Here is an 18538-nt window from a genome sequence, read left to right as displayed (position 1 = left end):
TAGCCAAGAAATAAAGTGGACAAATATACATAGTAAATTTAAAATAAAAAGAAATATTAAACCTAATGTAATGATTTCTTCATAAATAGTGCAGGGAGTTTTTCTTTAAATAACCAAACTGTTATAAATACATTTCTTCATGTCTCCCAGACACATATATACTCCATTTTCTATGGGAACTGTCCCTGTCACTGAATGGTTTAGGCTACTGTGCCTTCCTGACTTATCTTTTTTGTTTTTTTAGTCTTTTTATGACAATGTAATGTTGAACACAATTGATTCTACCCTGATTCAAATTTATATAATACAGTTCTCTCTTTTGAAAGTTTTAGACTTTAATTCTGAGTCTGAATGGGTAATTTAAAGGGTTTCTCTCTGATTCTGGAGCTGAGGACAACTCTATATATAGTGACAAATATCTCATATATGGAGAGACAATCAGAAGATTTGAAAATATTATTAGAAACCACAACATATTACTGCAAAATATTATGCAGCTAACTGCTTTCTGATAGTTTTTTCAATCCAGTAACTGTCCATTATTCAGTTTGGTTTCTATGCTAAAGCCAGGTTAAAGTTACTCCCTGGAATTTTCAAAGAAGGGAAAGTAATTTACCTGCATGCATTCATGGGGAGAAGAAAAGAGACACACATGGCAATGATAAATTTGACTGCCATTCCTACCTTGTCTTTGCCAATTTTTATTAATTTCCAAGAAAGAAGACTTGTGCATGTTTTTCTCAAATATGCAACTGTGAACATTAAGTACAACTTGTATTTTTTTATCAGTAGTTGGTGAATATTTTGTATAGTTATATGGTTATAATATATGATATATATGTTATATATATGCACATACATATATGTAATTATATGTATATATGCATACACATATAAATAGCTATTTATATATGTTGGTGTTTCTAGTTATAATTATTCCTTTTAATAATATTTATCATCTCAGAAGACAAGGAAGACTTGTACATGAGGGTAAAAACAATGTAACATCTAAGGGCCCTAGCAAGGTAGCTCGGTTGGTTATAGCATAGTCCTGATACACCAAGGTTGTGGGTTCAATCCATAGTCAGGGTACATGTGAGCATCAAGCAAAGAATGCATGAATAAGTGAAACAACAACTTGATGTTTCTCTCTACCTATATCTATCTATATCTAAAATCAATAAATAAAAAATGTAAAATGATGCAACATCTAATAAATTCAGTATAAAAGCAACCTTTTTACTGAAAGACAATATTAATTTATGGCATGCAACATGCCTGATTATTTAGGTATGAAGAAAAATATTTACCACTTTTGAATGTCTACTAAATAGAGTCTAGTTAATATTCTAAAATAATGAGGAAAGTGATTTTTTATTACAAGAAAAAGTTTAAAATATTTATTTCAACACCATCTAATCAAAACAATTTTGAACAAATGCTCTTGCTAATACATCAGATATGAAAAATGTTGTGAACAACAGTCAACCTGGACCAAACACCACTCTCTATTAGGTTATAAAAATGCCATCACAAACGTGAAGTTTTTTTAGATCAGAGGAAATTAAACTTCAATCTTCTCTCCATCGTCTCCTAAAAATAAATTGAGAGAGAGACAGCTAGCTTATAGTAATATGTTCTAGAAGGCCTGATATTCTATCAAAAGTATTGTTCACGCTAAAACATGGGGTTAAAACAGTACTCAAGAATAAAGCACTTGGAAATGACCAGAACTAACATTTGGACAATGCATCTTTCAAGAAAAAGTCTATTTGGCGCAAATAAAAGAGAAAAGATATGCTTTAATAAACATAAAATGTAATCAGAAAATGGTTTCAGAATAAATAAAAAGAAGGGTTATATAGACAAATATTAATGATAGCCTTCTGAAAAAGAAATTGTTCTTTCTCTAAAAAAGGAGAATAAACCAAAACCAAAATAATAAGCAAATATGCCAGGTATAAGCCAACGCAAGTCAGACAAATTTACAAGGCCTAGAAACTCTAGTATAATTCAAAAATGTAATAGAGTTTCTATAATCAGAATAAGCAGATGCACTTGCTTTTTTCTCTGAAGATCTTCACTTGTAAATTCCAATTTATTTCCAATATCGAATTACATCCACGTTTCTCCATTATCGAAAGTTATGTGTCTTAGACTAATTTCTTGCTTTAAACATTAAATTCACTCCTTCTACTGGGAAAAGTAGATAATTGTGATTTCTTGTAACTTCTATGAAACATTCAAGTCACTGTGTGTAAGTTGTAAAAGGAAGTAGGCAATAACAGAATCCCTATGTTTAAGCTGTGCATAGTGCATTTCACTCTCTCTTGAAAAATAACTTTTTAATTATTAGCTGCTGGATTTACTTATTTTCTAAAATTGAAATTTATAGTGGAGAACAAAATGAATTGCAGGTGTTGAAAATAAAGTAATGCCAACTTTAATCTTCCGAAGATCGACCTACAAACTAAAATTATGAGAGCATTTCCCAATAGTAATATCACATTGCACTCAATGAGTACTATTGAAGCTACTGTGATATTAGAAGAAGGTTTTTGTTTGTGTGTTTAATTGAACCACTATATGAATAACATATAATGCAGACTTTTATTCAAGGCTATTCAAACAAAACATTCCAATGAGATCAGTGAGAAAAACTGAGCAAAATATTTTTTAGGCTTCAAAGAGTTACTAACTCATTGAAAAACGAGAAAGTTAAATGACTCCTTAAACAGAGCATCAGTGCAGTGATTGACCTGGGACTTGAAGCCTAATCACAGTCTGATAAGAGCACCAAATCTTTTGAAGGTATCTGAGAATGCAAGGATTTAAAACTGTTGCTTGTTAACTTTTAAAGGTAGAGGTGGCCTTATAAAATCTACATAATTTTGGGCAAGGGCTTACATAGGAGTGAAGATAAATCTCAAATAGATCTATCATTGCAGGGACGGAAGCTCAGCTGGAATCACTGATTGGGTTAAAATGACCTGGACCTAATAGTGCCATTGGTCCATCTGTAGTATGATAAATTACCTTTGGAAGAAGATAACATTACTCTCAGCCTCATGCTATCTTTAATTTTTTTTTTTTTGCAAATTTTTCTTCACTAAGGCTGAAATATGCAGTTATACAGGAAGTGTAGGTACTGTGACCAAAACCAAGAGAAAGAGCAGAAATTCAAAATAGATGAACTGAAGATTCACCTAACAGAATTATCAGAGATATACTAAGAAAAAGAAACTTGTCTTTTATATGTTTAAAGAAACAAAAGACAGCCCTAGACCATTAAGCTCAGTGGATAGAGCATTGGCCTGTGGACTGAAGGGTCCTAGATTCGATTCTGATCAGGAACATATGCCCAGGTTGCTGGCTTGATCCCCAGTAGGGGGTCTGCAAGAGACAGCCTGTCAATGATTCTCTGTCATCATTGATATTTCTATCTCTCTCTCCCTATCCCCTCCTCCCTGAAATCAATAAAAATATATTTTTTAAAAAATAAATAAAAGACAAAGTTGAGAATTTTAGCAGATATTTGAAAAGTATGAAACAAGGTGTATTGAAATGTAATATGAACCCCAGAAGGAGATTACAAAGAGAATAATAAAGAATCAAAAGATAAAGAGAATATCCTAACTATTTTTTAGATTAAATATATATGCAAAACCATAGGCTCAGGATTACACTCTAAAACCAAAGTAGGATAAATAGAAACATAAACATAACTGTGAGCACCATAGTCTAACTACTGATAATCAATCAAAAGAAAATTATAAAGTCAGACTCATTAATTTCAGAGACATATAGTAGACTTTTTAACAGAAACAATGGATATCAAAAATCAAAATAATGAAGTTTTGTGAAATAAAGACAAAAATTACTGCCAATATGGGATTATTTTCTACAAAAATATTCTTCAAGAATAAAAGTTAAATTAACACATTTTTAACATGAACAAGAATTGAGAGAATTCATTCGTGGCAGAACTACAACACTAAAGATGTTATTCAGGAAGAATAATTTTTCTACATGTAAGCTCACCATTAAGAAGAACTGAAATGTCATAAAAAGATAAATCTAAATAAAATTTGGCCATATAGTGTTGCTTTAAATAATATAAAAAATTAGAAAAATTAGACTATATCACAACAATAGGACATAAGCCAGGAGGAGCTCAAGTATGTTAAAAGTCATTCAACTATCTATGAAGTCTCTTCCCATTAGTAAACTTATATCAAGCAAATTATATTAGTATTTAATATTTTAAGATTCATATTGTAATGATGTGGGTAACCACTAGAGTTATTAAAAAAGAAGCTATAACTACAAAAGTAATAGGGAGTCTAAAAGAAAAGAAAGTACCAGAATAAATCCAAAATTGGGCAAGGAAAAAACAAAACAGAAAATATATTATGAAACACATGAGGCAAATTAAAAGAAAATGTTAACTTTGCCAATAAAAAATAGGTAATCCTTTATGGTAAAAAGAAACTATGATTAAAATGTAAAATATAAAAGCTATTAAACTACTGGAAGAAAATATAGGAGCAAAACTGCCAGATTTAGCACTAGGCAACATTTTTATATATGACAAGGAAGGCAAGATTCTTAAGAAAAAACATTAATCACTTAGAATGCATTAAAGTTGAAAACATTTTGCACAACAACAGTAACAACAAAATTTTGTTAACATGATGAAAAGACAAGTTAAAAAGTGAGAGAAAATATTCATAAACCACATGTCAAATAGAGAATTTGTATCTAGAATAGAAAAAGTACTCTTGAAACTCAACACTGTGTCCCAGAAAATAAAAACTTGTGTTTACAGAAATACCTATATACACTGAAATATAATACCTATATTTGTAATAGCAAAATACTGAAAGCCACCCAAATGTCTGTCAATGCCTGAATGGTTAAACAGACTCTGCTACATCCATACAACTGAACACTATTAGATAAAAAAGAGCTGAGTATTGATACTTAAAACAACCAGATGGATCCCAAAGGTATATACTTCTAGAAAAATAAACATCAACCTCAAAAAACTGACTCTGTTTATATAGTTTTCACCACATGACAAAAATATAGAGATGCAGATTGGTGGTTGCTCCAGGGTAGGGAAGAGAGTGTGTGAACATACATTGGATGACATGCGGGAGTCCTCATGGGCATGGACAAATTCTGTATCTGGTATTGCTGGTCTATACATGAATCTATGCAACAGATAAATTGCACAGAGCAATATGAATGAATGTACAATGATGAAAACTAAGATATTTAGTCTAGTCTAGTGATTAGCATTTATACAGTGAAGTTTATAATATTAACCTGTTCTCCTAAGTATTTCAATAAGTGTAATTTTCTCAATAATCCTGTGACAACACACTCTTACTTGATAAAAAATATTTAGTGTTATTACTGACCTTGCTAAATTAAAGAGATTGTTTCTAAAAAACAAAAACAAAACAAAAAACTTCACTATGATAATGCTTCTATTCTAAGAGTGCATGTTAATATTTTATAAATAAGCAAGAATGTTATGTGTGATAAAGTATTTCTTTTATTTATAATTTAGTTGATATAAAGAGGAGGTAATGTGCATATTTTTAGCATTTAATAGGAGTGACTCATTTGGAGGAAAAGGTTATGTGAACGATAGGATTGATTTAAAAATATCTAGTCTATTTCCAGAGTTCTCTTTGTCACCTAAATGACTCTCCTCTCAGATAGGCTATAATTTTCTAGTAGCATTTTCATAGAATTCCACCTTAGCACTTTTTCTCTTCAGTGCTTATCCAAAGGTGCAGCTGGGGTTTCTAATGAACTCACAGTTAATGCCACTTACTCTTTCGACAACTTCTGTAGACAGAATTCCCTTTTCATCATAAATGTAGACAAAGACTCTGAATATTTTAACCTTTGCAGATCAAAATCTGCTTTTCAAAAATCTGTTTTAGCAAACATCTGTGGATATCACATTTAAGTATTAAACCCTTTGCTTACCCAATGCCTTTGTCAATAGATTGTTTTATAAACATTATAATACACTTCATAAATATTCTAAACTCAGTTTTTAGTGCATCAAACTAATATGCAAAAGCTCAAAAAACTTTGGAAATTAAAGTAGCAAAAAAGTGAATGTATATGTAACATATTTAATATGCAGGAAGATTATATATGTTAAAGGAGAAATTGTTAGAAAAATAGAGAATGAGACGACAGTATTTTAATGAATGAACACAAACTTGAATTTCCCTTTTTGAGAATTAAATAATAATGCAAAAAATATCTTGTTTGTAATAATTTAAAAATTGATTGCTGTTATATAAAAGGAAAACTCAAAGCAGTATAGATGATAACCTTGATTGCTAATGCTGGCAAAATGGAAAGCCATTTTGAATAGAAATTATTAAAAGTGTAATCACATCACAGATATCTAACAGAATACAATCAGAAAAAGTCTTTAAAGTCTAAACAATATAAATAAGTTTTATTTAACTGAAAAATATAACGATTGCATTATTCTTTGTATATCAATGTCAAAAGTATTTATTAGATTAAACATTTCATTGCCTCTGTTTCTAATTATCACATAGTATTTCTTGTTACTGAATATATTCCATTACTATAAATAGCACAAAACTTGTGAACTGGTGTCAAGTATTTTCTCTGTTTCTGAGTCCTCCAAGTCTGTTAGTGTAGTCTGCATTCTTTTAATGAATTGGATATAATCACTACCACTTCGATAGCTTCTCCTCCAAGTAGAGCCCAAACAACATCCAAAGAGGTCTTACTACTTTACTCTTAGTTTCCAAAATGCCTGTTCTCTATTAGACCATTTCTACTGAATATTTTATCTCCCTTCTTTCCAATGTCAAAAAAGATCTTCCTTATCACCAGGCTCCTAGAAAGAAAGCTGAATAAATACCATTTAAACTGACAAGGCATAGAGGGAGCAGAAATGAGGCCATCAGTCACTGGATAGACTAACATATAAAAAGAAATTTATCTTCCTTCTTTCAATTGTTCCTTCTTCCATTGTTCCAATTCTTGTATGAAATGTTAGCCACTGCTCATAGTAAATACGGACAATTTAACACATCATTCAGTACAATATTTTGTTTCACTATAAATTATTTGACAGAAATATTTCACATCAGCAAATATTTCACATCATAATGTGGGGGCATTTACATTGCATTTTAAACTAATACTTACTGTAGTCCATCTGACCTGCCGACCGAGGTCTGTAAAATAGAGTGTAACAATGGAGGATGCCGCAACACTTTGAATGGTTATGTAGTCCTTCAGAAAAGGCCCACCTTAAATAATAAGAAATATTATTTTAATACAATTTCAAAGCAAAGTGATAAATAAATTTTATGAGCAACCAACAAAACCTAAGATGAATTTAACACAGAAATCATGATGTATAGTACATTTTTGAAGTGAAATAAAATGTGAATATACCCATTTTATAAAATATACCTAGCAAATTTGCAAATGCACATTAATTTTCCAATGCCATCTAAACATAGTAGACTGCCAATAGCTAATATCCTATTGTGTTCCAAGAAAATGTAACATTAGACAATGTCATGATAAAATATGATATAAGGTACTTTTAAAGTATAATTTTGGGTGTCAGTACATAAACATCTCAATTGTTCTCTAAGTTATTTTACTCTAGGATAAATTATTTGGGGTAAAATGATTTCAATGGTTATTGCAAAGCACCAGGGGAGTGGCAGGGTTTACCTTTTTAAAAGACCACAGTGCATACTGTGTGAAAAAGGGAGGAAAAGAGCAAGGAGATTATTTAGGAGGAATTTAGAATTTGTCAAGAGGTGAATAATGGCCGAAACCGGTTTGGCTCAGTGGATAGAGCGTCGGCCTGTGGACTGAAAGGTCCCAGGTTCGATTCCGGTCAAGGGCATGTACCTGGGTTGCAGGCATATCCCCAGTAGGAGATGTGCAGGAGGCAGCTGATCGATGTTTCTCTCTTATCGATGTTTCTAACTCTCTATCTCTCTCCCTTCCTCTCTGTAAAAAATCAATAAAATATATTTAAAAAAAAAAAAAAAAGAGGTGAATAATGTTTGTTTGGATTAAAGTGGCACTTGTGTAAATGTTAAAAATTCACCAGTCATAGATATATTTTAAACATAGAGTAGATTTAACTTGAGAAGAAAGGATTCAGTGAGATACTGGCCTTAGATATTTGGCCTGAGCACTTAGGTGCATTGCAACCTCATTAACTGACATGAAAAAGATTGAGAAAGGAGCAGGATTTGTGGGTGAAAATTAAGATTTTAGTTAGGGTGTGGTAAGTGTGTGATAACAGTCAGACATTTACTAGTAAGTGGGAGCTGCTCAGTAGGCAGTCGGGTAGATGTTTCTATAGGTACTTGAAAATCATTAAAATTTAAAATCATGAGGCTTGATGAGGTTATTTATGTATTCAGTTTTAAAAGAAGACAATGGAAACAAAGACAGAACTTTCTAGCACTCCAGAATTTCAAAGTAGAGAAATATACAGCAAAGATTATTGAGCAGAGAATCCAGCCACATTGTGTCTTCAAGCTACTAAATGTTATTTTAAGCTGCTAAATTTGTGATAATTTGTTGCACATCAATGGGAAGTATGTATCAAGGTAAAGACTTTGATATCCAAATGGTCAGCAATGTTGGTGTGACAATCACGTATAACAACATGATATGTTAATAATGAAAAAAAAAATAATTCTGATGGCATTTCATTCCTTGAAAGTGTACTGAGAACATCTTTCCAACATGGCCCTATGGACATCCTTGGGGAGGCGATCAGTTTCTACTCTTTGATCTATTTTTTGCTAACTTCAAGGAACAGAGTGCTTTCATTATGTTTTAAAATGTGGTTCCATCAATATGATATATGAATAAAACAACCTGATAGAATCCAGACATATCATTAACTAGAGGCCTGGTGCATGAATTCATGCACAGGTGGGGTCCCTTGGCCTGGCCGGTGATCGGGGCTGACAGAGACCATCTCACGCAGTCCTGATCAGGGCCGATCAGGAAGGCCAGGCAGGGGGAGGGACCGCAGGAGGTTGGCCAGCCACGGGAGATTGGCTGTGGGAGTGCACTGATCACCAGGGGGCAGCTCCTGTGTTGAGGATCTGCCTCCTGGTGCTCAGTGCATGTTTTAGCTATAGGCTGGTCATCCGGTCATCAGGTCATAATGGTCATGTAGGCTTTTATAGATAGATGATAGATAGATAAATGATAGATGATAGATAGATAGATGATAGATAGATAGATAGATAGATGATAGATAGATAGATAGATAGATAGATAGATAGATAGATAGATGATAGATAGATGATAGATAGATAGATAGATAGATAGATGATAGATAGATAGATAGATGATAGATAGATAGATTATACCACTCTTAGACTCAGTTATCAGGGACCCCTGTCTTTGGTGTTCCATGCCTATGTCCTTTTCAAAAGGGAGAGGAATATGTGGGGTCAAGAGAGCATGTCTAATGTGAGCCCATACCATTATTTCCTATGTCACTTTAGCCAATTAAGGCGCTTGCGTTTTCTGCATAAGTTAACTCAAGCAATACATCTTCCACGGGCATTTCCTCTCAATAAGGGTCCAGAATCAGGGGTGGGCAAACTTTTTGACTCGAGGGCCACAATGGGTTCTTAAACTGGACCGGAGGGCTGGAACAAAAGCATGGATGGAGTGTTTGTGTGAACTAATATAAATTCAAAGTAAACATCATTACATAAAAGGGTATGGTCTTTGTTTTCAATAGTTTTATTCATTTCAAATGGGCCGGATCCGGCCCACAGGCCGTAGTTTGCCCACGGCTGGTCCAGATACTAGCGTGTATACCTCTGAGCCTAAGGGTTTGTCAAAGCTGTTGTATAAAGGGTGTGGATGGTTGGAGCAGTGATAGGAAGACATGGGCCAACTTTACCCATGCTTTACCTTTCTATTGTCGAAAGCCAATGATTCCTGGAATCAGAAATTCAACCCTCTACTTCCAGGACATTATGAAGTCCTGATAATTAATGAAGTGAGAAGGGAGCACACTTTTGAGTTCAGTTTGTATGACAGATTTATTGCAACCATGGCTGTGATTCTTCACAATTTCCATATCCATCAACTTACAATATGGCTTTTAATTCCTCCTAATGAGAATTGGTGTCTATTTCCTCACCCTTTGAATATGGGCTAGGCTAGTGACTTGCTTTACACACAGAATGCAAGGCAAGGAATCAGATGCCAGTTCCAAACTTGGGCCTCAGGAATTCTTGAGTGCTTGTGCTTCTTTGTTTATACCCCTGACTCCACCATGACAACAACTTCATAATACTCTCCTGAAGCATGAGAGAGCACATAGAACTAGAGCAGTGGTTGCAATTGTGAATATCCTAGAACAATCAGTCCCCAACAAGTAATCAACTGATTACAGCTGCATGACTACTAGTAAGCCTAGCCAAGTAAGGCCAACTCCATCTACCCAAGCTTAGCAAAACATTGAACTCAATAAATGTTTGTTGTTTACCCCATAAAAACCAATGCTTGCAATTTATTTATGTTTTAGTGAAGAGTTTTGTGTGGGGAAACTGTAAAAGACTAAATTCACATGATATCATTGTTTGTAGTATAATCATTCTGGCAAATATATTCTGTTATATATGTAAATATATACATAAATATTCAAGCCTTGAATAATTTTGTTGTTAAGTTTTTTTTCTTAATATTATAACTGTGTTTATAGTTATAACTATGATTGTTAAAGCATCTACCATGTGCAAATCATAACAACAGTGTTTTATAAATAAAATCTTACAAAAAATAAGTTAGGTTCTTTATCAGCTCCACTTAACAAGAAAGACTCTGTAGATAGGTAAGCAGAGAGTCAGCTTTAAAATTCTTAGTTACCCCAAATAAACTCTTCTTTGAACCATCGTATACTTATCTTACTAAGTTAATTGACGCTTTTTTTTTCTTTTTTAATACATCATCACATTCATATCCAAGGACACTTGGCTGAATTTTATTCAGATCACATACTGGTACACTCACCTAGGTAAATAAATGTGTGGGGAAAGTAAAAAGTTCACATTTACCAGGAAGTTTGAACTGACACATATTTCCCAGTCCCTTAGAGTGCCCTTCAAATTGCAATTACATTTGACATTGATGTCTGTGACATTCTCAGAGTCTTCTTTATATGAGTCAATTTCAGAAAATACTACTCCTATTTCATTTTCTGTTATTTCACAATCCATGTGTTGAAAGGCATTTATGTGCCTGGCACATACTAGGCCCCGCAAAGACAAAAATAAACAAGACAATGATTTCCCTTTTAAACTCTAGCCAGAAGAGAATTTGTCTTGAACATTTAAACTTGGAAGAATTCGAGACTATCAAGAACATGTGATCTAACATGGATTTCTTTGTTTTCAAGATAGAGGCCTCAGGCAAAGGAAGACTGTCTACCATAGCAATGAGAACTGCAACATCTGAGAGAGATGCAAGAAAGTTATTATGTGTCCATATGTGAATATGTTTTCTGAAAAATGGTAGTCCAAATACTTAAAAAGCACCAGAAAAAAAAATTCAGTTCACCATTGTATTGAAAAATTTAGAGATTGGAATTTCTTAATAGATGCTCCTTGTTATTATGGACTTTGATTAAGTATTCCTCTAAAATTTACAATCTATCCACAACTTTTATTTAACAAATCAAATTTCAGGGGCTTGTTAGTCCAATGTCAATAACAGTTATTCTTAGCAGGACTCATTTTTAACTATTATATTTTTGTAAATTTTTAAAATAGAGAATAGGAATTAAAACTTAAAGCTTAATAATGGATATAATAATCCCCTCTGTAATTTAATCAGTTTTGCTCCTGTTTAGTTCACTTATCATGGTTTAATATAGCAAAAACTGGGGAAAAAAGATAAAGAGATAACCTGTACTCCTGAGAACATAATAGAAGGCAGAAGCATCTATATATATAAAAGGCTAATATTCTAAGTGTCCCTCTAACTGTCTGACTGATCACTATGATATGATATGACATATCACTATGATATGTCTGCCAGGGGGCAGACACTCAATGCAGGAGCTGTCATAATGTACACTGGCCATTTACAAGGAAACGACATCACAGACCTGGCGCTGACAAAGCAACACTCAGCTTCCCCCAAGTGGGGCACAGGCCCCGCCACCACCCTGGAGCAACACCCCACCAAATCACAGCCAATGTTGCTGAGACCCATGGTGCAAAATGCGGCCCACAGCCCAGCCCAGCCTAGAAATGGTCACTGTGGGTGCTGGGTAATGATGTCACATAGCAACGCCCAGCTTCCTCTCCCTAGTGACTAGCCTCCTTGCAGTTTCTTCAGCCCAGGAACACGACTTGCTTTATGGCCAGGTGAAAATATTTTACACTTTAAGCAAATGTCTATGAAGTGTTTTCCTGTGCCTCATTTCATTTGGTCCTCACAGAAGTCCTGGAGTAGGTAGATAGGAGACTTGGTAGAATCCTATTTCCTTTTCATTAGCCAGAAAACGGAGATTTAGAAAGTTTAGAAACTTGACCCAACTGAAAAGAAGTAAGAAATGGTAGACTTGAAAATGACTTCGGGTTTTCTCACTGTGCAGAATATAGTCAAACACTGCTGCAGTTAAGTATTTTATCCTTTGTTCCTCCTACGTGATCTACAATAATAATCTGCTTTGTGTTGATATTTACTGCTGTGTTGCTGACAATTACCTAAAAGAGAAGTTGGGGTGCTCCATTGTGCTGGAAAAAGTTTAGCTAAATCAGAAAGCAGGTCTAATTAAACAAGTTTATCTATATATAAAGCTCTCACTGGCACCAATTGCAGGCCTGTGTTTCCATTTGTCATTGTCGAACATGAATTTGGTTGACACTTCTATTATAGAGAAAGGTTGAATAGCAATATTAAAATATTTCTTCTAATTAATTTTCTTTCAAAGTGCACAAATCCATGCACAGGGTCTCTATTAGATCAATAAAAGCTTTAGAGACAGAAAGATATTAGTTCAGATCCTGCCTCCAATACACTACTGACAGTGAGTGGCAAAGTTATTTCTTTGAGACTAAAATTCCTCATGCATAAAAGTTGAGCACTGGCATGTTGGAAGGATCATATGTAGTAATATATTCATGGCATTTACTACAATGCTTGCCATTTAAAGAGTGATAAATATGAGCTATTGATGACAAAAAAAGGATTCCAGATTAAATGAATACTTAAGTGAAAGTTGGCTCTTACCATGTTCTAGCTGCAGGCCAATTCGGGAAGGGCACCACTTAGGATCTATTAAATGAAAAATAACATTTAACTGTCAGTACAAATGTAAAACACATTTTAAAATCTAGAAATTTTCATTGGAAGACAGATTAGATTTTAGGTTGTGAGTAAAATGGTTACCTATTGTCAGAAATGGAAATAGTGGTTACCCTTGCAGGGTGCTGAGAAGAAAGCAAGATGGAAGCTTAAGGGGTGGAGATTTTCTGCTTTTAGATCTAGGGACTGGGTATGTAGATGCATCCATTCTGTGGACATGTACCAAGGTATGTGATCTATGTATGACTCGTGCACTTTGTACAAGTTATTCTTCAGTAAACAGCCTAAACATCTTCATTTAAAACTGGAAGACTTGCCCCAGCCTGGTGGATCAGTTAGTTGGAGTGTCATCCCATTCACCAAAAAGGTTGTGGGTTTTAATTCCCGATAAGGGAACACCTAAGTTGTAGGTTCAATCCCTGGTCAAGGCTAGTAGAGGAGGCAACTGATCAATGTTTCTTTCTCACATCAATGTTTCTCTCTCTCTCTCTCTCTCTCTCTCTCTCTCTCTCTCTCACCCTCACCCAAGGATATTTTTGCATTGAGTTTTAGGGAGAATGGAAGAGAGAGGGAAAAACAGACAGAAACATCGATGTGAGAGAAATACTTCGATTGGTTGCCTCCTGCAGGAGCCTGGTCCAGGGCCCGGCCCAGGGAGGAGCTTGCAACCAAGGTACTTGCCCTTGACTGGAATCTAACTTGAGACCCTCTGGTCCTCAGGCCAATGCTCTATGCTCTGAGCCAAACCAGCTATTTGGCTTCCACTCTCTTTTTAAAATTAATAAACATATCCCTGGGTGAAGATAAAAAAAATGGAGGACTTTGAGCTCATGTAAAATGTATTTAATATTGGCATGTGAAAGTGGGCTACTGTCTCTAGTAAGAGTAAGGCACTTTATCTGAATAATATGTATTATTGACTTTTAATATTATGGGCATATTGATCGTAGTAGAGACATCACTTTAGTGTCTCCTACTTATACTACCATTAAGAATAAATAGATTACTAAAGAATTCTATCTGGATAAGAAAATCAAAATCTTCATTATATACTGCCATACTAAAATTACCAGAATATAATTATTATCTTCTAAAATGAATTCTAAGTTATTTTAAAGTCTATTGAAAATTTAATTCTTGACTATGTGGTCCACTTTTAAACAAAGAAACTTGATAAATAACAAATTAAGAGTATTACTGAAGAAATATCCCACAATTATTTTGTTTTTAAAACATTACTTTTTAAAGTGTCCAGTAAGAATGGTGATAAGGTGACATAACTAGACTATTACAATCAATTCTCTCTAAATTTACTGCAAAAAGACAATTTATAAATGGAAGTACTAATGATAAAATAACTCATAAGTCAAAAATTATAAGCACTAGTAAAAAGCTATTTAGGATTATATGTAAACAAAATTTACATATAATATGTAATAGCATGGCAAATGAAGAAGGTATATGTGTTTAACTCTGGCATTTCATTTTTTTTAAATTAGAAAATATGCAGATAAAGGCACATTATTTTTATTTTTTATTTACTAATACAATTGTTATTATTTATATAACCATTTGCTGTTCTGGAATATATGTTAATATTATTTGTTGAAAAATATTTAAAAATATCTACCTTATTACTCATAGTGAAAATCTATTTCCAAAAAAGATATAATGCAAATAAATTCAAGAAAAACTTCTATAGTTTTAATTGAGTTTCCCATCTTGGGTATTGAAGAAATACAAAGCTTATGAGAATCCAGTTATATTGGACAAATAGTCATTGAGCACCTGTGATTAATGTACATAAGCTATCATATTCTGACCATTTCAATAATATTCATGTAAGTCATCATTTTCAGTACTGCTTTGTGATGCCTTTAATGGTGGAAATGTCAATGTAAAACTAAATCTATAATTCTAAGCAAATATATATGTCTATGATCCACATAAGTGAATACTGACAGAATCCACAATGATGATGAATAATTAGAACTTAGAAGCTCTAAACACATTCAGGAAAATCCATGTCTTTCCAATTCTTTCAACATGGCTAAACTATAAAACTACTTATGAAATACACTTGGCATTTATAGGTTGTAATCTTTGAACACTGTATGCTAGTGAAAGAGAGTTATTAATTGCCTATGTTAGCTTTTAGATTCATTTCAGTTATTTTTAATTCCCTCAGTTATCTTTTAAAAGAACAAAATATACATTATCTGAAAATTTCTGTACTTGTTGGAGTGAGATAGCATAGGCTAGAAGAATGGTGGAGAAAAAAAGACTATAAAGGTTAAAAGACATAGGTTACAAAAGGATTTTTAGCAGCATGAGTAGAAGATTATTTATAATGCTGAGTTTATAGAACTTGAAAAACTGTCTGATAGCTGAATTATGATTATGTAGTAGATCTAATTGTCCAGGATCTTAAATTATCGAAGATGCTGAACTTGATTTGTATAACTCTTATCATATTTTAGCCAAGCTTTAGAGTTTTTTTCCTTAATAAGTGGAATTGTTTATATCACTATGTAATAACTTTCTAAATATGTAATGTATCCATGTAATTCAAATATATTTATTTTAAAAAGGTAGCATTTTCCAAACTATTGGTTTTGACCCTTTAGTAAGTTAAAAAATGTAATCAGTATGTTATTCTCAACATTATGGAGGGGAGGGGAGTGGAGGGGAGGGGAGGGGAAGAATAGACTGGAGTAGAAATAGATTGTCATAGTGTCATAGCACTGGATGCAACACATTAGAATAAATTCTATTTAGATCGGTTAAGTATTGTTTTTTGAACTTTTGTTTCAATAGTTTCAATATTTTGCTTTTATAAGATTAATACTCTCTATTAGAATAAAAATATTTTAATTCCATGGATCTAAAAATACATTTTTAAAATGTCCTGAAGCTATTTATTACACAGCTTTTACATAAAAAAATTATCCGCAGTGATTTAATGAAATCCTGTAACATAAAATAGATTTAAAGGGTTTAAATATTTTACTTCTTCAAAAAGATTTAAAATTTTGAGTTATTAAGGAAGAGGGCAATGATATAAATTATATTAGATTTAAATCATCTAAAATATGTTATATCCCAGATTTGCTTAAGTACATAGGCCAGATGCCTGCCCTTGTTTTCTTTTAGCCTAAGAGCATGTTAAGGCTATCATTTTTATTATGATTAGTGCTTCTTCTGTAGGAAGTTGGTCAACAGTACACATTTTAACTTAAATGCACAACTTGTATTTTCAGAGGTCCAATTTTAGACATGATAAAAGTTGGCAATAGACAAGTGAAATATTGTATTCTTGACTTAATGGTGGCCTGCAGATATAGACCCTATTAGTAACCAAAACATACAGACCAATATTTATAAAGATGAAGTTACTTTGTGAGGATATAATTTGTAAGATAATTGATAATTCTTGATTATAATATGAAATCTATGCTTCATATTACTGAAATAGAGACATACAAATAGTGGAGGCATTTTCAGAAATAATTAATAACCCTGATTACTCAGAACCTTGAATTCCTCACTTAAGACTCTCTGTAAAACTGGCTCCTTTGTCCTTATCCTTTCTTGGTATCACCAGCTCTACTAGGAAGGCTAAGTACTGAGAGCTGTTAAGAGTCAGTTATAAAAAATAGTCATGAGGATATAAAGTAGATCATAGGAAATATAGTCAGTAATATTGCAATAACTATGAATTATATCAGATGGGTACTAGACTTATCAGGGTGATCATAAGTTATATAAATGTCTGATCACTATGTTGTACCCTTGAAACTAATATAATATTACATGTCGCCTGTAATTTAAAAAATTAAACAAAAGACATTACTTAATTTAAATGATGGAATATTTGTAATGAACCATAGAGAAAGAAATTGGTGACCAATTTTTATTATTTACAATCTGAGCTCTCTGTAGCTGGTGTGGTAAGATGGGATGAAGTGTAAATAGAAACAGAATATAATTCTGAAAAGTATGCTATGCAGAGCTGGCTCTATTCAAGAGTTTAGTAGAAAAAACACAAAACAATGTTCTATATATTTCTACATGGCTTAGTTCAATTTCTCAAGATTCCAGAAATTCATGTAGGAGAAATAAGCGACATGTGGTGTCTTTGAAGGAAAATGTAAAGGAAGGACATTGTTATTTAAAGTACCAAATCTTATACCCAGTAGACCTTTTCTATTAGTAGATGAACATCCTTCTAATGGATCGATTTTGAGAAAAACAAATTGATTATGGTCCTAGCAGATGAGATAAACAAAACGATATTAAGCAAAGAAACATCTGTATATGTGGACAATTTTATATAAAATAATAATGCAGATAATAAAGACACCAGGTAATTTGTATTTATATACACAAATAAATAAGATGCTGGACAACAATAACATACACTGGAAGGTGTTTGGATTTAAAGTATTCTGAATGTAGAAAGAATACTTCTGTATGTAGGAAGAATATAGAAATAGGGATGAATCTTAGATTTTTGATAAACAGGATGTTAAATTACACAGTTTTATTAATAAAATTACATAATTCTATGAAGTATGAAACTTTTCTTAATAGCTTCCACCAATTCCCTTGCTCTGTTATCCAAAGATGTATACAACTTTCTCCTATTCTTTCAGGGAAGGACTTGCTCCAATAGGAATTTCTCATGTGTACAAACAAAATTAAGGGGCAGGAAGTATTCACCAGGTGAAGGGATGGTAGACAGGAACATAATGGCATGACAGACTGCCTGTGTACTTTGCATTAGCACTTTGGTTATATTGCTTCATTAGTTACTACAGTATTGTTTTAGTGTTTCCAAATATTAAAAGCCTAAAAGTCTTAACAAAAGGGCAGGCACGTGAATTCTGTTTCTTTTATCTTAAGAAATAAACATCAAATATTATTATACAAAACTCTGCCTTAATGTACTAAAATACCTGCTGCTGATTTAATATTGTTAAATCAGTTGTTTTATTTGTTAGAAATGATTCACTTACCACATTACTTCACTGGAACTAAATGAACCATTTTATTCTCTGTAAACCATTTCTCTGCAGTCTTAAAAATGCCACCTACATATAATTAAGTGATCTAGCTAAGATGAATTCAAGAAAGCCAGTAA

The 18538-nt window shown here is 32.9% G+C and overlaps 1 protein-coding gene across 1 annotated transcript in view; it reads right to left on the bottom strand.

The window, feature by feature from the left end:
• The window catches only part of TECRL (trans-2,3-enoyl-CoA reductase like), a gene marked incomplete at both ends in the record, with an annotated part of 79633 nt that overhangs the window by 24546 nt on the left and 36549 nt on the right, over positions 1–18538 (bottom strand). The window contains 2 exons of the mRNA XM_081082826.1: positions 7222–7325; positions 13321–13365. Coding sequence (XP_080938952.1) covers positions 7222–7325; positions 13321–13365 — 149 coding nt within the window. The remainder of the gene's footprint in view (positions 1–7221; positions 7326–13320; positions 13366–18538) is intronic.

Source organism: Myotis nattereri (genome assembly GCF_964212035.1).
Source record: "Myotis nattereri genome assembly, chromosome: 1".
NCBI classification, from domain to species: domain Eukaryota; kingdom Metazoa; phylum Chordata; class Mammalia; order Chiroptera; family Vespertilionidae; genus Myotis; species Myotis nattereri.
This window is presented reverse-complemented; position numbering and strand designations above follow the sequence as displayed.